The 22956-nt window shown below is 31.8% G+C and overlaps 1 protein-coding gene across 1 annotated transcript; it reads right to left on the minus strand.

Moving 5' to 3' along the window:
- Positions 1–5371: 5371 nt before the first annotated feature.
- On the minus strand, positions 5372–18392 carry LOC149425178 (uncharacterized). Its single transcript, XM_089651001.1, has 4 exons — positions 18253–18392; positions 13324–13533; positions 11574–11757; positions 5372–6011 (listed from the first exon to the last, which is right to left on the minus strand). Exons 1-4 carry the CDS (start codon positions 18305–18307, stop codon positions 5861–5863), a joined length of 600 nt encoding a protein of 199 aa, XP_089507127.1. The 5' UTR covers positions 18308–18392; the 3' UTR covers positions 5372–5860.
- Positions 18393–22956: the final 4564 nt, after the last annotated feature.

The following is a 22956-nucleotide window of genomic DNA, read 5'->3' on the forward strand; positions in this document are numbered from 1 at the left end:
CTCTCACAACTCGTCGTGAATCGCATCTGCGTGCCTCTTAGACATACATGAACCCGGTGCCAATTACACCAACGCCCAACATAAGTAATATCTTGAATAATTAATCTTAAGACCACAAACAAAATATCAAATTGGGAAGACCGAGATCCCAAAAGCGAATATTTTCCAATGTTTTTGAAGAATTAGAATTCAGATGATTGTGTGCTTGTCAGTTAGCGCTGGTCCCAAGTTTTCCCAAGCCTGTCAGAGCCGAATATTAGTCACTTCCCTGTTGACACTAGCTAGTGCTAGTTGGGCAACAACAGACGTGACGAGCCCAAGTAGAAAAACAAACCAAATCTAACTTTTCTTCGGCATTTCGATATCCACCAAACGTTATCTCGGAAGAGTCGGTTTCAGAACAAACACGCTGTCAGATATACGGCAAGGATGAAAGAAACATACAATATGTTTTTTTAATTAGTCTTATATTTAAGTTTTAAGTTCAAAGCTTTTTTCGTAAAGCACCCTTAATGTAGAGCTTCACTAAAACAGCGATATGAAAATAGACTGAGCTTCAAAAAAATATTTGCTTAAGGAACATTTATGGTTATGTTGATAATAATAAACTAATAATAATTAATCTACTAATAAATTCAATCAAAACAGCCAATCAGTAGAACGACCATTAAAAACAATTTGGTAAGAATTCAGTAATTTTCAGTTTGAGTGAATAAGTCTGCAGTATAAAATATCATTTTTTTAGAAAATTCTAGCATTTATTAAATCACATGAGTTTAAATTTCACTAAACCTGATGTTAGGAACTAAGCCATGTAGTAATATTATTTTATTCGATATTTTCATTCTAAAATTGTAATTGACTCATTCCGAAATTCTTCAGATGGTTTTAAGCCATTTTCATATAATTTGTGTTTTTTAAAATGGAAAACCGCACAAGAGTCCCAACTGCTCCCAACCGTTTGGAGCCAGTTAGACTATGCCATCCCCAATTGGATTTGTTGTGAGGCTAAGGGTAGTGGGGAGGGGAAGGAGATGGGGAAGAGGAACGTAGGGAAGTACCTGGCTATTCAGATCTGGTCACCAAATAGGTCAAAATCGTTTCAATTCTGAATGGTTGAATTATCTTCCACTGTGGAACGTGCAGCAAATATACTAAATATTATTTTTAATTAGTAATTTGTGAAAAAAAAAATTAATCAAATAAAATTTACTTGCGCACGCCTGGAATTGAACCCGCACCTCCGGATTGCTAGTCGAGAGCCTTAACCCTCGACCACGCAGGCTGTCCATTTAATGTTAATTTTTAATGTGTATAGAACCAAAAACAAATTCGATATCGAGAATCCTCTGTAGTACTATTATCTTAAGATAAACGCGGTTAAAAGTGAGTTTGTTAATTCTTTATTAAGCAAATAGTTCACCAAGGATTTCTTCTGCAAAGTCAACACTCGTATTCTATATAACCCACGGGACTTATGGGAAAAGTCAGTACAAGTGTTTAGAACAAAACGTATCAAGTGTTCGTCAAGTAGTGTTCTATCATGATGAAAAGTTTTTACCTATTAGCACTGTTCGCAGTTGCAGGTAGGTGAATCGTTTTTTCGTAGCTTTATGTAAAGTTTAAGTGATCATTTTGTGATTGTGAATAAAAACCAAGCATTTGTGTAATATATAGAAGTGATTTTTAATGATAAAGGCAAAATAATTAAAGACCACCTTAATTTTTTTTCCTCGAGCTCGAGCTGTCCCAGATTTAAATATTAATCAACTTCATGATAATTGTTTGGTTATATTACCCACACACGGTGACCGGATCAATCAATTCATCAAAATGACAATTCAACACACCTATAAAAAGTGTTATAAAGTGTGTTGAATTGTCATTTGAGGAGTTAACATGGAATCCCCACACACAGTGTGTTCCTATTACTACTTTTTTGTATTTTAATATATTTTTTTATACTTACATAAAATAAAATAACATTGTTAATTTTTACATCTATCAAAATAATGGGTAAAAATAAAGAGTTAAAAAATAACTTCATCTTCCCGTCCGGGCGTAGAGAGAATGTAAAGCCACACAGCATCATTGTAACTTTACATTTTTATTAGAATTTAAAACAGTTTTCTGTGGGGGAATTAATTAATAATTCTCTAATTCTCTAATTCTCCTAATTTCATTTATGTTATTTTCTCCTCACTTTTTCTCCAGTTTTATCAGCCACTAACTTTTTGTTAGAAAAAAATGATTTAATATTTTTTAAATGTGAAGGAATATTGATTTACGTATCGGTGGCTTAGATATAACATATTGTATTTCCAATTTCAATCGAATATTAATTTAGTTCTGAAATGCACCAAAGATAGCCTTTATGTTTTGGGTTCAAATATAGCATCTCCCAAACCTACCGTCCCAACGATATAAATAAAGTAAAATATATTGTAAATTCTCAAGGCATGGCAGTACTGATATTGTATTTCCTTAATAGTATAATTTATCTTTAAGCTAAACGGAAGTCCATGCTGAAATATGGTATTTATATAGATACTATTTACTTTTATATCACAAAATATTATTTCCAAAGGTTTGTAAACTTTCATTTTCAGTTTTCTCAATCTAATGAATTATAGAGATACAATATTTTACCCTAAGTCATCGATATGATAGCGACATTTAATGTAGTTGTTGAAACGGGGAAGGGCAGATTCTAATACATGAGAATAAATTCTGCAAAAAAACGGAATTCAATCTTGCCATAACATTAAAAAAAATATATATATTATCATTTAATGTCAAACGAACAACTGTGGTTTAAAAATGGAGGAAAACTGTAAATTCACCATGACGCTGCATTCGTCCTTTCATTAATTTAGTTTTTAATTTTGAATCAATCACCGATGTTAGCATTCTCGTATACCTGGTAGCAAATAATGCAACATAACAGTTCTGAAAAAGTACATGTGTGAAAATGTTGTATATTTAAATAATTTTTCTGACATCTGAGATATTTCTTAATCTTCTTGAATAATCCTTCATTTAAATTCAAAATACAACCAAATTTGCACAAATCATATTTATGAATTTAAAATATTTTCAGTTCAATCTGGAAGGCTCAGAGTTCCAAGAGATGTCTCAGAACTGTTATACTCAAACCCTGGCTTCCAAACAAGACCCGTCCATTGGCAGCAGCAGGATAATTCCAACAGCGGATACGACTATCCAAGGCCGGGGGTTTCCACGAGACCCATTTTCAGGGACCCTGAACCAGTCCTACCAGAACAGTTCCCCGTCCAACCGAGACCAGTATACCCTAACGTCGATAGACCTCCATTCCCTAATCAGAACTATAATCCAAACTGGTATAATAATCGTAACCCTTACGATAACACAGAGAATTTGAATACAAGGGTACAGTCTACAGAGCCTTCAGAAAGAATCCTATGGCCATTGATCAATAAAATAGCAGGAGTATTTTCAGGACAAGGTCAATATCCTGGATACCCGAACTCTGGCTACCCTAATTCTGGTTACCCTAACTCTGGATACCCAGGTCTTGGCTCTAACTCAGGTTTCGGTGGTATAAACTACCCAGGATCAAACACGATTGGATATCCAGGAGGTAACGTACAATACCCTGGTCAATACCCAAATAAATTCCCATTTAATCTCTTCGATAAAAATTACAACTATCAGCGTTTGGAATCTTCGCAAATAGAGGTACCTTTACCTGCTCCGATCTCAATTAACTCAGTAGGAGACAGCGGTAACTTTGGAAGTACGGACACCCAGCTGCCCGGAGTGAGCAGCATCGGAGAATCGGTGGATTCAGTTGACTCCGTTGTGGTTGGAGCAATTCCACTTCCGGCTCAACTTCCGGAAAGTGACGATAAGGGTTACAGCTACCCCAACCCTTACGAGCATCAGCTTCCCCCTAATCTGGCTGACGCCCTCCAGTTCAGAGTAGAACAAACCAATAAATAAATAATAATATTTATACAAACTAAGGAATAAATATTATTATAAATAATAATATTTATACCTTCAATTTTTTCGAAATATATAATTTAATTTTTAATTGTATGATTGTTTTATTGAATGGATATTGTATACGTATGTATGTTTTATGCTTTATTTTACATCTACAATTAATTTATCAATTTTATTTTTAGCTAGTCAAACTTATAACTTTATTCTCTATCTGCATTAAATTCACATGAATTTTATCACAATGTTTTTACTGGATGTGTAGATATAGATATTTTTTTCAGTTAAAGTAATATTATGCTTTTTTTATTATTATCTAATAACAAATTACCAAAGTATGACAACAAATTATATCTTTCTTCGACTTTGAAATAAGTGAATTTGATTTCAAATCTTTATAATAATACTAAATAATCATTATTATTGATTAAATTAATAAATATAGAAGATGTGTTTTTTTCTGGTTTTAGATGTATTATGAGTATTTTGATACCAAATCACATATTCTAAAAACTCTATTTCAATACTTAACGAGGTAGGAGATCATAATGATAAATTTAAACGAAACATGAAACAGAACAAGAAACAGAAAAATGAAAAGGTAACGGCCTCAATTGGGAATCGAACCCAGTTTTTTTTGTTTAAGTTAGTATGAAACTAACTTATTGAATATTGTCAGCACCTTATAACCTATCTCCTGCATTGCTAAAGTATTACCGACTGCAGTTTGCTAAAACCTTTCAAGCCACAAAATGAAAATTTTACAGGACACGATAAAAATGAATATTCACAAATTCATAAAAGTAATATAAAATCTTGAAGTTTATATGAAAGTGGTTTGATTAAAATTTTGTTGTAAAATATTACATTTCTATTTATAATTATGAGAGATTGTATAATTTCATCTACGGTTTTCTCGAAATAATCTTTAAAAATGTACGCATAAATATAGTTTTTAGTATTAAAAATGCTTTATTCAACAAAAATACTTCACCTTGCTGTATTTTGAAGACTATTTTATATGAAACCACTTAAAAGTTACATTCTAAAAAAAGTGGCTTGAAGGGTTTCACCAAAACACAGTCATTATGTTATTAGATTATAAAATTTTGAGAGCCTTTGGTGAATTTCAATTCTCACTGTTTCATTAGAAATGTTATTTTTAATCATGAAGTGTTTTATTATAAATATAAATTGTTTTTATTTTATGTTTAAGGCAGTAAGCTTGTTGTAAAATTATTTTTATGTTCGTTTGTGAATAAAAATAATCCAGTTAATACTTCACTGTTCTTTCAGTTTTCTTCTTCATTCTTTACTAAACATTAATTAAAATTACTAAACACTTTTCTGAATAGTTAGTTAATCAATTTAAAAAAAATAACGGTTATCGCTGTAATCGTTTATTTATAAAAATTATCAATACATTATTTAAAAATTAATCACTGTTTCTGCAGAATCAGTGATCTTATAAGTACGTAAAAGATATAATAAAAAACACCTAAAACAAATTATCAATAAAAAACCTAGGTATTTACATTTGGTTTGTTACAAATAAATATCGTTAATTTATCACTTTTTAACTAAAGAATCTTGCCCCTTTACTAGAAATTAACTAAGCATAACAATTATTAAATAATATAAAAGATTATTTAAGGAACTTCTTTTTTTACTCAAAATGAAACACAAAGGAAAAACTTTAACACGTTAACTAAATTAAATTGAAAACACCTACTTTTTTTAAGCTTTTTTCAGTATTTTGTACTTTTCCAATAAAATAGTCAACGTGTTAAAATTGACGTCTTGAAATAAGCAACTAATGTGTATAGTATTGGCACAAAGTAAAAGGGGCGCTATTTGTAACATCAGCTCGAGTTTAGAACTTGCCGGTGTGGGTGGTGAAATGCACCTTTCCGTTGGAGTCTACGGTTGAGGAGGATCCCGAGAAGACGCCATTGCCTCCTGTGGACGTTCCCACGAGTCCTACTCCAGAAACGCTGCCGTCATCGGCAAAGCGGTTGTAAAGCCTGAAAATTGATGGTATATAATGTGTTAACAAATAATAATAATAATAATACAGAAACAAGATAAACGACAACAATTCTATTTTTCGGTCAATAAATTGTTTAGGTTTATCTTTTGATCGGTTTCCACTTAGCATGGGTTCTCAAGCTATTGGCTGCTATCCCAAATTTTTTGCGGGTTCGCAGAAAAATTAATAAAAATATATTGATCCGTATACGTTTACCAAAGTTATTTTTTAACAATAAAATATATCATGCTCATAGATCACTTGGTTTATATAAAATTAAGGTTTATAATTAAAATTTTACATAAAATTCGCACTGTTTTCAGCGACCCTAAAAATGTCGCTAATCATTTTGTTATCTAATGAAACTATTTCGTGAAAAAAAGATCGGTTCAGGGAGGATTTTCAAAGTAACCTTTATTTTAGTAAATTCTTTGTTTTATTTTCAAAGACAGAAATTTTGTTTATTTAAGTACCTACATGATTTCTTGGTGGAAAAGTACTAGAAGGGGTTTCAATAAAAGCCGAATAAATTAAGTCCTTTTTTGAGGATTTAACTTATGCCGATGAATTTTAAGAATTAAATCTGATTTGGTAATCCAATCAACATAAACATCATTTTAAATTGTGATTCATGAGATATGAAAAAACTAAACTAATTTAAGGTGGGTACATTTTTTCCAGACGTAATTAATTGAAAATCAGAAGGTACCGTTTTGTGATTTAAACACGACTAGTAGCCTGTAGCGAGGAACCATTCACGAATATAACCTAAAATAGTAATGACGACTTAACGCTAAAATTGCTCAATTTCACGCTTGGCGCGGGTTTCATTATTACCCGGGCGTTGTAATAATCGACGAACAAAAAACCAAGCGTATTTATTTTTATTGGACTTTGGCCTGAAAATAACAATAATAATCTATCTATCTATATAAATAAAAATGTTAATCTTCGTTTGTTTAAAATCTTAAATCTCTGAAAGTTCTTCAACGATCGCTTTGAAATTTTGACACAACGGTGCATTCGAATACGCGTTTATTCGAATGCAACCATCTTTTATATACCAATTAACATGTCTTTAAAAAAAAACAGCGCCATCTGTTGGACTTAAAAGCAACACGCGCTATAGTTTCTATATCTGCACAGAGATACTGAGCCACAGCAACTTGTGTGTGGGATACAGTTAGTATGTCTAATAAATTCGATTTTTTGTGAATACACTCATCTTCAGCGACGTAGTTGACTTTGAAGTCAACATCTGAACTTGAGTATTGAATATTTAATATTATATTTAGCAGTGGGGTGCGGTAAAACGTTAGTCGATGATTATTGGTGATACTATGTGACACTTTTTGTTTATTCTATGGGGGCTTTATTTAAAATATGAATTTCATTTAATGAGTTTATTAATATAATAAGATATTATCATATCAACAAAGAGAATAGTTTTAAATCAAGTACTTTTAAAACTCACTATAATTTTATATGATTTGAGATTTTTGCGGCCAAAAGGATTATAGTGATTTATTTTTGGGGTATCATCAGGGCAGATGTGTCACACATCTGCCCTGATAATGGGCACTGTGATAATCTCCAAAACATTGGCAAAAGAAGAAGGTATCGCAACATGGCATAAAACTCCAAAAATAAATCACTTTATCACTCTAATTTGGGTAAAAAAAATGCCTAGAAAATTATGTTTCACTAATAGTAAGGATTGGCGCTAGAAAGCTATACAAATGTTACTATAGTGCAGAAAATTATTGTACATATTAACCAAAAGCTGTTGCGTGTGAATATTTGTATATGCCTCAAAATTATAACCAGAGTTACATAATTTTTCTGTTAATACGCATCAAGGATAATATACCTACCTAATTATATAAATGTTAATATTCCATTACAATGTACGGCACGCAACTGATATAGATAAATCTGTGCAATTTGAGTTGACAGTCTTGTCTTTTTGACTTGGCTGCAAACCGGTTATTAATATGGGATATAGTTAAAAAAAACAACACATACGAACGGTTTTATCATGCGTCATAATGTCACAAGACAGAGTCCATATTTTCAGAATCGTCTTGATTCTTGAGGTCAAATAATAATAGTTCGTTAAAAACAACACAAGATTAGCAATTCACACTAAAATTGTTTTAAAAAAATATATGAAAAATAGTTGAAAGTTATTATATATTATAGGGGCATGGGTTTTTGGCTTATCTTGTAACAGAGCTATGGGGAAAAAATACGTATCAATCCCATTTTAAGGGCTACTGTTTGATTTTATTAAATATGTCCTGATTCAAACAATACAACTGATGTTTTGGACAAAGAAAACCGAGTGCAAAAATCATAGAAAATTGAACATTTCAAACTATTTGTCGTTTAATAGAGAAGTTAAGACCATGGCTGGCTAACATTACAAAAGTGATTACTCCTAATATTTTAGTCCACGAGCCCAAAATAGCGTTCTCCAATATATCTAATTTAATTTAAGGCACTGTTCGTCAAAAAACGGCTTAGATCATTTTTTTACCCTTAAACCATCGGATTGTTCAGGTGTGAAATCAAAAAAAACTTCCAATACGTTGGGGCAATCGTAAACAAGACAAAAAATATATTATTTATAACTTTATAAATTTTGAATAATTTACACAATTTAGTATGGCATAACATTTATTTTGAGTCTATTTCAATATACGCACTATTTGCAAGTCATTATTTACTATCGTCAACTACTTGCTTGTTTTATGTTGTAACAACGGTTGGAAAACCCCAATTTAGATACACAGGATACAGGTACAATGTACAATACAAGAACATAGGAAGTGCAGATGCGGTGGACCCTGAAGTATCTGGCCGGATGGTGTGGCAAAACAAATAAAAAATACTGCTTTATACAATAATCATTTTATTGATTGACACATACACCAATGTGTCAATCAATAAAATGATTATTGTATAAAGCAGTATTTTTCACTAGTTTTGCCACACCAATGGCACATAGTTTTTTTATGATTTGCTTACAACTTCATAGTTGAACTACTGTAGATTTTCTACCGTGATCTTTGAAATGAAACAAATGATGTATATCGACTTAAATACTCGAAGCATCATTTGTCGATAAATTGACATTTTGTTCATGTAAGTGTGAAGTACGAGTATCATCAATCTTGTTATATTGAATCGTTTAATGTTCTAAAACGATCTCCGACAAATAATAAACTAAAACAAAATCGAAGTCATTCTTCAATTCAAAATCGTGATAATGAAACATCATTCAATTGAATGCTTTATTTTTATCTTTTTTTAAAACGTCGATGGCGGTAGAAATGAAGTATTTTTCAGGTTCACTGTCCCATTGCGTTAAACATTTTTTTCTGTGAAATGAGTTTTTGATGAAAACGATTCTTTAAAACATATTGTAAAGTCTTCATAACAACAACTAAGGGTCATCAAAATGTTTGTGAATATTTCTGAATTTCTTAACGATATTAAATGTATCAGGTCATTTCAATAGGGTTATTTATATTAAAAATAAGAGAAGGTATAAACAGGGAAGTAATCAAAAGTTATTATGTACCTTCAGACAGTTACAATGAAAGCCTAACTACTATATTATGAGGTTTTTAGGATCAAATATCTTAGATTTTATATTTTACAGTAAATTTAATATGAAACTAAAGTATTTAAAGAAAAAACAAGTATATTTATGCATATGTGATCCAATAAATGAGAGTGGACTTACGTCGAGAAAGAATGAGAAATCAATCTGGTTTCTCCCAAAAACATTAGCATTTTAATGTAAGTATTTTTAATACAGATGTTAAGACCAGCTTATCTCAGTCAACATAACATACTTGATAGAATATCAGTAATGCGAATTATTGGGATATTCAAGGGTACACTGAATACGTGATAATAGTCAAAATCCGACAGGTAAGGCATCAGAAGAACTTTTTTTGCGTTTATTTATTTGAATGTTACGTAATTGCAATGAAGCCTTGTTAAACTGTTGAATAGCAGCTTGTCCACAGGACAATTATGCTTTTAAAGTTAAAAAGTTATATTAAGTTATATATAAAAGCTCAAACGTTAAACAACAGTGTATTTCAACATTTCAATTTTAAAGAGAGTAGTAATTTAAATTAGATTCCACCTTCTTCTCAAAGTACCGTATGATTAGAGTCATTAGTAGTGAGACGACGCGCCTTAAATTTCTTCACGAAAATAATCACGAATTTCTCGCACGTAGATCTGAATTTAGGTAAATACTCGATACTCGGCTTTCTGTGGTCAATTAATGGGCCTAATGGTATTCAGTCATCACGCCGTGTTGGGAATACGGTCATCGTTTCCACTATTCGTGTTCCGTTACATATTAATCACTGCATTAAAGGATACATTACGGAAAAGAGGGTTACGTGCAATTACCATGCGCAGTTTGGTCTCACGTAATACTTCTTTGAATAAACACTTACGGTAAACAGGATCAAACTAAATATATCTAGTAGTTTAGAGTTTTTACGAAAGATATCTCGTTACTAGCATGCGGCAAAATGATATATTTTTTGGATGTTTTATGAAAGGTTATTACTTGATGAAGCACAATGTTAAAGAGTAATAGAGATTAGGTAGGTACTCAAGTGCGACTAGCAAAAAACTGGCGACAAACAAAATTGTGTATTATTGGCTCTTCTTAAAATTAAAATATTTTTAGCTGGCGATAGGGGAAGTCGATTTAATAATTTAATTTAAAAAATTGTCACTTTCAAGATATTTTTGATTCTATAGTTATATCACCTTGAATATGTTTGAAAGTGTACCTAATGTTATCAAGCAATTTGTTTTTTAATAAACAGAATAAAACTTTGTATAAGAATATATAAATAAATACGTAATATTCTACAACTGAAAACATTTTGGTTGAATTTTATGGTTAATTCCCATAAACATCAACCAAAAGCGATCGAGATTTGTGCGGTAAGGCTGCCCGTGACTAAAGCTTAATATCTACTAATTATTGAAATTGTAACACATACATCATCTTTTCCCGATGCAGTTACATCAAACAGTTCAAAGGTACTCTTAACATGACTTTAATGACGTTCCCTAGTCAATGCACATCTCACGTTTCTGACTAAATACTAACCATGACATCAACGATGATGGAATACATTTACTTTGATCAAATCTTGATTACAGAATATGAAATCATCTTCATTTACGACTTTCCGTGATTATTCGTTCGCAAGTCGTTAATTCATACATTACAAGTAAATATTTGTAAATGCGCGAAATTCATAGAATTATGGAATTTTTACTTAATAAAAACTTTTATTTATTCAAGCTTACTTTTGGTGTTTTTCACTTCAAACAACTGCATAAATATGTCTGAGTTAGTGTCATTTCAAGATTCTCTTCACCTAATTAAATATCAATTCCTTTGTGATAAAAGATTCCCAGAATGATTTTGAGTTTATTCTCATAATCTACACATTCCTAATTTTAGATAATGATCTAACCGTGTTTATGTGAATAAATGGTAACTTACTGTGTCTCCACATGCTGAGGGGGGGCAGAATGGTGGACATTCTGCGGAGGCCCATTGTAGCCGCCCTGGTTATAGCTAGGGGGGGCCGAGTGCTGCGAGGGCGGGGGGTGGTGCACGGTGGGCGGGGGGCCGTTGTAGCCCGGCTGGTAGCTCGGGGGGCCCGAGTTGTAGCCGAATCCGGGGTCTGGAAATGGTTAAGGGAAGATGAGACACTAGTAACAGAAATTTAATTTAAAAAAATGAATAAATCATTTCTGTTTTTGAAATATCATAAAAAAATACTTCACGCCAACGTAACAGTCGGGTAGGTACCAAATTTTTGCGTATAGAATATTATGAGATGTTATCTAACCTAAAGGGCAAGTTAACGAATTTCGCGGGAATTGTGGTTATATGAAGGTGTTATGAAATTTTCAAAAACTGTTTATGGCATGCTTGAGGGTATTATGTATCCATATTTCATCTATCAACAACAAAAAATCTCAGATATTATACTCCTAATCACTTCGACAAACTATTGTTTTGGTACACATAAAAATTTACAAATCTTTGATCTCATATCAGAATACATAATTCATCCACGTGATGTTAATTGATGGTTAAGCGTATCTAAGATGATCCAATTTAACGAATATGTGAAAAAGTTCATTCCTTTCCTTGTCTACTTTTCTTCACAAATGCGAAACGTTTCAATTTAATATCATGTTTACAGACATTTATCACAATATTAAATTTTATCTTCACTACGTATTATTTTAGGAATATTTTGCAAGTAAACAGTCCCATTAAAATGGGATGAGCCTGAGTGGTGAATTCTTTATTTTTCGCTCAGGTATATTAGCATAAATCTTAACTTATTTGATTTATAAAACGTCAATAAGTTTGTTTGGATTTCTATTCACAAATTATTAAGTTTTTACTAAACACCAAGTAAACAAATTAAAGCAAATACTTAGCGTAATAAATAAGCACAAACAAAATTTACGTCTCTTGAAGTGCAAATAATATTAAAGAGATTGGTAAACATATTATTATTTTTGTTAGAAGAGCACCCAGGGAAAAATCATTTTGTGCACATCGATGTACATAAAAAGGGTTCGAACTACGAGTAGTTTGGTTAGTTTGGAACTAGTTTTTTTTGTTTTTCATTACTTTATATCATTTTTCAAGCTTCCATGACTTTACATCATTTGTGTGTTGATTTGTCACTATCCTGCGTTGTCGTGGAACCGAAATTCCATGATTTTTAATGTTGGATGGCTTTCATGTTCATGTTCCACAAGACTAACTAGAACATCGCCAGCATAAATAATTTTATCTTTCTGCATTTGGAACCATTTAGCCAATAAAGACCATTCGAATCGAATAGATTCGCTATGGATATTGTCAAATTTCAGATCACATTCGGTGGCGGACTTGGACAGACACATTTAATAAAATACCGCAATCACTGAGAAAAGAAAAGTGGTCCGACAAATAATGACACGACACCTCACTTTGGGGGCTCCTGTTAAGCAGCGAATAAGTATAAATGTAGGATATCCTCTGTCTCCAAAATTTGGAGTAAAAAGGCCTCTTGTAATATACATAAATCTTAATTTTAATAGGGAAGTGCTTGTGATTCTGAATATAATCTCATTCCATTAACCATTTTCCTATTTTTTATTTCTTGTCAATCACACAATGATATCAACAATATACGATACCAACAAAATTTTCAATCAAAAGATTCTATATAAATTCTACTCACTGCTGTTGGTGTTGCTGGAGCTAGAGCTGAAGGTCTGGCCGTATCCTCCACCAGAGCTGGAGGAGCTGGATGCAGACGATGATGCGGAGGACGAGGATGCGGAGCGTCGGGTCCTGAAGATGGACTTATCTCCAAGCAGCATCACCGGGGCGGACATGGCCCCAGACTGGTCGATCACGTAGAACGACTTGGGGATGTAGAATGCAGTCTCTGTGGAACAACAATAACCATAAAATATGTTTCATAGGTTTTGTTTTAGGTTCCATTTCTTCAAGTACCTATCTAGTATCAATATCAGAAATCTAATTACTGAAATTAACCAACCAATTAATATTAATATCAGAAATCTAGTTAGCGAAATAAAACAAGAAATTTTCTTAGCCTAACCTAAGTATTAATACACAAAATACATTCCCATTCCCAGATTCTTTTTTTATAACCAATAATGGATCGTTATGGTGGTATTCTATAGGTTAACTTTTTAAAATTAATTCACTTACCCTTCTACCCCTTAAATGAAAAATAAACTTTGTTCGTTACATATTTTACTAACTTTTCGCATTAAAAATAGGTTGAACAGTTGTTTAACTGCAAACACCTAGTTAATTAACACTATTTGAGATTATTATAAAACATTATGACGTAATGCCAACTTTTTGTAAAATCGGGAGGAAGCATGAACTAAGAGTTATACTATCATTAAATTTTATCTATTATTCATTCCAAATTAAATTAAACTGGTGCAAACTTTACAAAATGTAAAATCATTGTGACCAACTGTTGTTATCCAATAAAATTGTTTTTTTTTCCTTTTGGTACCAGAATGTAAGGCTAGTAAATTTGCCCCCATTTCTAAACAAAACATAGTAGATGTCTTTTATTGCTTACACCGCAGAATGGTAGATACTCCTAATAAAGGGTATAAGTATAAGTACTAACTCACGAAAAATACTCGTCAATCATCAAATATAACGGTTACCAAGTTCGTGTAAATACCTTCGATGCGGAACATTTAAATCTGTTGATAGAAAAAACCCTACGTAGGTTCCATGCGTATTTATTTTCACTGTACGTGACTTAACTCTGTGGCAACCGACCAATAGTTTACGGTTAACTGATAAACCAGAAACAAGCCGTTAGAATGCTCTGCGCACTTTGTGGTTTCGTGGTATAATAATAGCGATTGTTTGAGGAATGTTTAATGAAGTGATGTGAAATGTGAAGTAAGCGAAGTGAACTGAAGTAGTAAGATAATGACATTGATAGAAAACTGGCGTCTATCCAAGTCTACCAAAGAATATGCCGCAATACTGAGGTCTTTTTTTAGGCTTTTTCTACTTCTTCTTTTCTTCGATCGCACGTGTCATATGAAATATCGAGGGAAGAGGGAACAATAGTTTCAATCAACTGGTTTTCCATTTGCTTCCCTCGCTAAGATTATTGATGCCCTAATCGCTAACAGTTATTGAAAGAATCGCACTTAGATTTTTATAAAATTATTAATTAACTAAGCTTCATTTGATACAGGCATCCGTCATAACCGAATGCAAGCGAACTAAATATTGCGCTTAAAAAACATATTTACTAAAAATAAATGCTTTAATTCAGAAGAGATGGTTTTTTTACCTTTCCTGAAAATAATTCTGTTTTTTATTATCAAGTCAGAATACAATATGTTAATTATCTTACTACCTATGCCTTTGAGGTATCCATGTAAGAAAGTTAGCAAGTGTTATAGATTGCATGATCATTTATCATTTTCTAAAAGTTAATTGTTTCTTATTACATTCATCGCTAATGCTTTAAGAAAACATATGAATCCTTAAGGCATGCAATTCGTATTGTGCGCAAAACACTAAAAACGTTTTTTTACAATTTGTTTAATCAATATTAATAGTTTTGTCTGCGTTGTCAAAGTAATTTTTTTTTTGTAAAATATGCCTACTTTAAAAATTTTAAGCTTCGAAATTCCCAATTAGCAGCAGTATTACAAAAAAATAGGCAACGTCCTCAACTTTGTGCGGAATAACAAAAAACAACTTTATATTATTTCCTAATGTTATTACGAAACCGTTTAGTTGTCTGAATGACAAATTTTGTCATCTCTAAAGCTATAAAGCCTTTGTTTATCTTCCCTTCAAAGTAGCTAAATTGAAAACATAAATAATAATGTTGTTGTCCAATTAAATGAAGCTGATACTTGTGTAGTAACTTCTCATCTAATGACCGAATCTGCATAAAAAATAGATATGTTGGCAAATTTAAATAAATAGAAGTTTCTGGCGATTATGTTGCCAGGTCCAGAAATTGGCGGAAACTTTGATATAATTGGATGTATCAGGTCACATGTCACATCCTTGGGAATACCGAAACTGCTTTTGATGTTCGTGTTTCAAAATAAATTAGAAACAAACTTACTTAAAATCTATTTAACGTCAGTCATTGTCATTAATGTGATAAAAAACTTTGGTCAATGTCATATCTGGTCGTTCAAGTCCAAATTTGTTAGTATTTAAGAAAACTGTTAAAAAGTTCTGAATAATCGGCGTATTAATATGAATTTAAAATCTTACAGTCGTTAAATGGCCTCATTTTTCAGAAACATTAAACGAAATGGGAATTTTTTTCTTATATTTAAGGTATGGGAATGCTTAAAAAACGCTTACTCAGGTACATAATATTAAAAAAAAAACATACTAATCGCATCAGTTCTGCCTAACTAACTGGTTGTATATTTTATTATAAACATTACGCGTGGATAAATTACAACAGGAAACAGGAAACAACGTTTGTATTGTCCATCCGCTCTACAACAACAACAAAAACTGCCGTATCAAGGGATGTTATATTTCGAAAACATGAAAATTACATGACATCGTAATGTGTCACTTATGATGTAAAAAGTTTTCATTCAATTTTCCATCGTAAAAGAAATACAAGTCTTGGTGCCCTTGACCAGCTAACAAAAAACGGATAAATAAAACATAACGTCCGTGGTAAGTAAAGTTGTCAAGGTTCTCCATTGTTTAAATAAATAATAAGTTAACAATTAAATCTTTATGAAGAATTTTAGTGTAAGTGTAATTTATTTTAAATTAATAAAATGTGTTTCAAACGCGACTTTTTTCCCAACTCAAATAAGTTATTATCCTGATTAAGTCAGTGATGAATTGAGTGTAATTTCTTTAGTAGTATTTGTGAAATAAAAACTCGTCATATCAAATATTTGCAACGTTTGCTTATAATTTATTTAAATCATCCTTCAACTATTTGTTTTCACTGACTTCCTCGTCACGATGTTTTTCAACCAAATCTGAGTTCACTCATGCCGTGGTCAATTGCAAGTTAAAAAACAAGTTTTTATACGTTAAAATAAGTAATAGATACCAAATGAGTCAAGATCATACGTGTTTCAGAAGAATCGTTGACGTTACTTCAATTTCAAGGACGTTCAGCTAAATATAAGACTCTAATATTACAGAATCGAAGTTTTTTGTCCTTAAAAATAACGTGGTTCGTGAAGTATTCGTAAGTTTAGGATTACAAAAAATCAATGTTACATTTTCAATTGAATTTGAGTCACTGAAAAGTGTAAATGTTTGTCTAATATCTAAGTTTAATATGCCTCAGATTCAACTTCAAAATTACTAAATTACACAGTTTTTTTACGAGCAATAAGTTTGGAATTATAAATAAGTGCTACTTTACAAAATAAGCCAAAAAATATGTAAAATATCACACTTTTATTAATTTCATAATAAATTTAAAAAATAATTGATTTCACGAAAATATATGTCTATAATAAATTTAATATAAGATTTGCGTTGTCTTTTCAAAGGTAAATGCGAAAAAAATAATTAATTCTAAATTTGGATGAATCCAAATAAATTAATCGAAGGCCAAGTGTTTAGAACCTCCGATAGTATTTACATTTTTTTAAGAACTTTAGGATTAAATGTTTGAAGTCATCTTTCAAAATGCTTACATATTTACATAACATAATTAATTCAAGAAATTTAATTGCCGATAGCCAAATATATTTTTACTGGAAACCAATCAGCATTATGACGTTTTGCTAGAAATAAAATGAATACGAACATTCCCATGTTACGAAAAACCACATATTCGAATTCCTTCTACTACCATCATGATAAGCATAACATGTTGCTTTAGCAATTCTGGAAGATTTATCTAGGTAGAAGATTGATCCGCGACGCCTGGGTGGCAAACCCGACGCTTTGTACATAACTCGACTCATTAGATGCCACTAATTAAATTTATTTATACATATACGCCTATAAAGGCTTTTACATAAAAGTGATACATGATGCAGTGTACATAGGAGAATATAAGTATTATACAGAAGATACTGACAATAATACAGGATAATGACAATAATATTATAGAGAAGATACTGTAATGTTAAGTGAAATACTTTGGTAATAAAAAAATATTAACGATTTTAGTAAATGGATTTTAGCAATCTGTCACAGAAACCATTGAAACAGGCAATGGAACAGTGTTCTAAATAAGTTTGCAACTGATGAATGTAATAAGGGATTTTAGCTGGGTTTCACAAAAGTGTTAAAGGGGTTTAACGTTTAATATGTTTGCAATTGATGACTATATTATGGGATTTTAGCTGCGTTTTACAATAGTGTTAAAGGGGTTTAACGTTTAATATGTTTGCAATTGATGAATATAGTAAGGGATTTTAGCTACGTTTCACAGTAGTGTTAAAAGGGTTTAACGTTGAATATCTACGTGACAAAAACGCGCTAAAACGCACATGTCTCAGAAAGGAGATGCACAAAGTTAAGGGCGCTGGATTTGCAAATGTTTAAATTACAACCCTCGTCACCCCTTGCAGATGGAAATAATGAGTAGATATACATTATGTAAATAATAATATGTTTTAGAGTTACGCACCTGCAGCTATAAGCGCGAATGCCAAGGGCACTAACATCACCGTGAGACGTGCCATGGTGGACTGCTGCCGGCTTCGGAACTAATCTGTTTTTATACCGGAGGATGCGGGACGTCATTGCCATTGCCAGCCGGCCGCCGAGAGACCCGGTGTAGGTCGGCTGGTAAGCGCCGCAGGAAAACACGTCGATAAAACCACTCTAGAGAAGCCATTATAAATTATAGCAGATAGTCGGATAGTTCGATAGTATCGGCCACGGGCATCTGATTAAATGTAGCACTGCAGAGTTTGCAGAATTGCGTTGAACTATGTGACGATAAATTGTTCACCAAGCTCCAAGTTTCATGTTACCAAATTTTGTAAAGTTCATACAAACAAATCGGAGTATAATATTATTTACTTCAAAATGATTTTAACTAAATATTTCGGTTACTAATTCATTGATTCCATGATTCGTAGAATTTTAGCAACTGAAAACCATTTCATCGGCTTTTACTCTGAGCGCTATTATCATTTTTTTCTGATCATAATTATACCCATTACATCCAGGTACATTTTTTTAATGTAGAATTTGTACAATAGCGATGCTTACAATTTTAAATGTGAATATTGGTGAAAAATTACCTGTTCTTCATGTGTTTTACTTGTGACTTTTGACTATATTATATACTTTTTTTATTTATTATTATTATAAAGATGTTTTTAAATGTATCTACTTTGATGCATATTGCTAAGTTTGATGTGTATTATATTGTGACCTCATAGTTGTGGTTCCTTCAAAAATAAATGTCGGTCATCACTAAATCAATCCCATGCAACGAATCCTCCAAGCCTAAACACTCCTATAAATAACCCCTGCAATATGAAGGTTGTCAAACATATTTATTAACGTATGAATAATTTACTCCAAGAGAACTTAAATTGCCGCATTAATGACTCCACTCAAAACTCCATAAAATATTGCGAACAGTTGCTGTTGTGATCGACTTGCAGTCCACATTATTTTTTTTATTAATGACATTCTATCTTAAATAACAGTATATGTTTAAATCTTATAGTTAGTTTAAATATTTAAATAAATTTCAAAGTTTTAATTTAGTCTCGTGACATCACAAGTCACCAGTCTCAAAAGTTAACGTTTATTTTCAACGGGAGCTATACTTTGTAGGGAAGTTAAGACTTTTTCCATTCTTAAGATTACCCGCTTTTAACATCGAGGAACACTAGGTATAATGTTAGCATCTCGTCACCAATGCTATCATATTAAATGTGCATAAAAAGTGCAAAAAATCATACATAGTCATGTGATCATAGGCCAGCTTCACCTAATAAAAAAATAATTACCGGTGTTTAAAAACTTGCATTAAAACACGTTCATCGGTTCAAATGTGAATGTGGACCAGTGTGTCCGATGCATATGTTTTAAAATACCCACAAGAGATTTTTTTTATTATTTAGTCATTTTCGGATTGTTTTTTTGCTTCCGATTTTGTTGTCCGGGTTAAATCTTCCCCATAGGAAAAATTAATCCCTTCCATTCACTTTTCCACAAATGATCAGCTAGTCAATCAACACTATGCATGTGCATTATATAAGTAAAATAAATACAAAACAATACAAGAACAACAACACGTCAACTCACCAGAGATCAAATGGGAAAAAAATTCACCGACTCCAGATATTTTCATATCAGAGGGTTCGGCTCGGTAGAACTTCTAACAGGGCCTATAAATCCTACTGATCCCTAAACATAAATATTTAAAAAATCTTTCGTTATCCTACATGTATTCAAAATGACCGACTTTTGCATCTTTATATATAAATTTTTTGATAGATCTAATACGCCTAAATTTTTAATGAGTGAGCTAGGTATAATGCCAGTAGCCGAAATAACGAATGGTAATATTTTTATAGTCTGAGAATGCCAAATTCTTTTTATTTCGTTTAATATTTATTATTTAGTCATTTTCGGATTTTCTCTTTCGTTCAGATTTTGAAATTAGTCATTGTTTGAAAATTTGCTGCGAACGAAAATGAAATATAGTGCCTTCTACCAATTTTAGTAAAAAAAAATCAATATGGTTGGAGAATCAAGAAATGCCCAGAATCCCCGCATTTTCAAAAACCTAATAAATTCTTGAAAATCTAAGAAATTACGCGCAATTTTGGGGAATTATCAACCGTGATAAAAATGTTGTGTACCATAGATATATTACTCGCGCAGACTGTTTGTGATGAAAAAACGATTTATAAAGTACAATAATACATAATATTCGTCTGTTGGTGTATAATGTACATATTCTCATAAGAATATAAAACTTTCTTTCGAAATAACAACGTTTCAAGGTAGTTTTCGGGTACCACAGTTGAATTGTTTGTATGGAAAAAAATATACTTTTGTATGGAAAAATATTTTTGTGCGGAAAAAAAAACAACGGGATTTCGAATGAAGTTAATAATCTTTTTTACTTCTATCATCCTATAACCTATAACCTCCCGAAGTTCGTGAACTTAACCCCCGGACACCCAGAATGTGAATATATATTTTTAAGCCATAATATAAATTGGTTTTTTCATTTTTAACTTATTTTGAAGGTTCCTACAAAATTAAATACCCAATCCTAGTTGTCTTATTTATTATGTCGCTATCTTTTTTTTTCTGTGTTTTGTTCTGTTTCATGTTTCGTTTAGATGTATTAGTATTATCTTGTTCTTCAATGACATAATAGACTTGAGTTGACTTGTTCCTTACTTTATCGTTTATATCGGCATAGCTTAAAGAAATACTTTTCGGTTTCCTCACACAAAGCTGCCTGTTTTAAATCTTAGATAATCTTATACATTTATCAAGTTTTTTATAGCTCACCTAATTTTATTGTAGCTATACGGTTTTATTTTACAAAGCTTGATTCGAAAAGTTGTTTGAAATAGCTTTAGCTAACAAGAATAGCCAGATTGTTCTCAATCCTCCTCTTCCCCATCTCCTTCCCATAACAATTTCCTTCAGCGTCACAACATACCCCGATTAGATTAGATTATGATGGCGTTGGGTAAATTAATTTAAGGTAATTTTTGTGTTAATAACAAATAAAAGACATTCACTCAAATTTAAACATTGCAGTAATTGGGGAAACTTTACTGGGGTAATAACCATTAATAATTTCTAACATTTTACTCAGAAATCAGTAATTGAAATTAAAATACCTATCTACAAATAATATAAATGTATCGTCTGTAAGTGGGCTACCCGCAGTTTGATAATGCCTTCAGAGGGCGAAACAGCTGTCACGCGTAATAATAATTACACATCAGAACTTGTTTAAAAATAAACTGTTTTTATAAACCCAATAACAATATTATTGAATATGTAAAAATAAAAAATTAAAATGGAGTTCTACAAATTAAACTTAATAACAATAAAAAAAAATTTACTGTCGTTTGTTCTCCGAAAGTTTATCACTGATTGCTTTGAATTGTCGACATTATATGTATAGATATATCCAGTGACAGGCAAAAATTTTCTTTTATAAACAGCGCCATCTGTTAGACGTAAAAGCAACACACGGTATGGTTTTTCTATCTGCACAGACAGACTGAGCCACTTTTGAGCTAAACTTTGCCTTGTGTGTTGTTTAGTTTTGTTTATATTTTATTTTGTTTTGTTTTACTTTCAAAGCTCTGTGGGCGTATTGAGAATAAATAAAATAAAATAAATATTTATGCATATAAAGATGCACAGGCTGTGGTGATGAGACCGCAATCATCAAGGGCCTCCGGAGTAGCATAAGATGTGGTGCCCGGAGGCGCCTTGTCGAAGCGATTGGTCCCATAGTTCTTCCATCATCGATAGTGTTTATAGCGTAATATAGGTGATTTGTGGCCCTTCATCGCTGGCAAAGTCATCTCTGACATAGAATCAAGTTCACGATCGGATTGCGTATAATTTTATGCCTAACCGTAATTTATTTCAACGCACGCCGCAACTCAAATACGAAGCTAAAAACTAAGCCTTTATTATAATTAAGTTTAATATTTACGTACATTGATTCGGATTTCTAATTAAAACAGATTGCGTGCAAAAATAGCAACAACGAAGAGTTTTTTTTAACATTGTTTCAAAAGCATATTGGTTATAGGTACCTATTATTATTATATATTTTTTAATAAAGACAAACATTCCCGGGTTACGAATAATCTGATAATATTTTAAAATCTCCTACTTCTACCACAGTAGGCGGAAAATATTACTTGTGTTGTGATGGAGTACTTATCCAGCCGGGGAATTGAACGTGCGACGCCTGGGTGGGACCCAAAAGCAATGCCAACTCAGCTTCTGACCGGTCAAACAAAAATTATAATAAATAATTATTTACTAATTATTTTTTTGTTTCATTAATTTCTTACATAATTAATTACTTCCATTAATTAATTAATTACTTATTATTATTTTTTCTCGGAAGATTTTTCAATTCAGTTTTATGTTTTAGGCCAATAATTATTAAATTTATTTGTGTGAATTGGAATGTATACACTACGGTACTTACCTAAGTTGTAAATTAGGAAGCACGTAATGCAATTGGCAATATAAGTACCTACCTACTATCTTAAAATAGAGTTTTATTATTTGGCCGTGACATTTTGTACTCGCCTGTGTGTGCATTATAATTGTTGGTACTTACTTCTTATAATAAATCTGTTAATATCCT

The sequence above is a fragment of the Hesperophylax consimilis genome, chromosome 3, assembly GCF_061612785.1.
Source record: "Hesperophylax consimilis isolate HC1 chromosome 3, BYU_Hcon_1.0, whole genome shotgun sequence".
Taxonomy (NCBI): domain Eukaryota; kingdom Metazoa; phylum Arthropoda; class Insecta; order Trichoptera; family Limnephilidae; genus Hesperophylax; species Hesperophylax consimilis.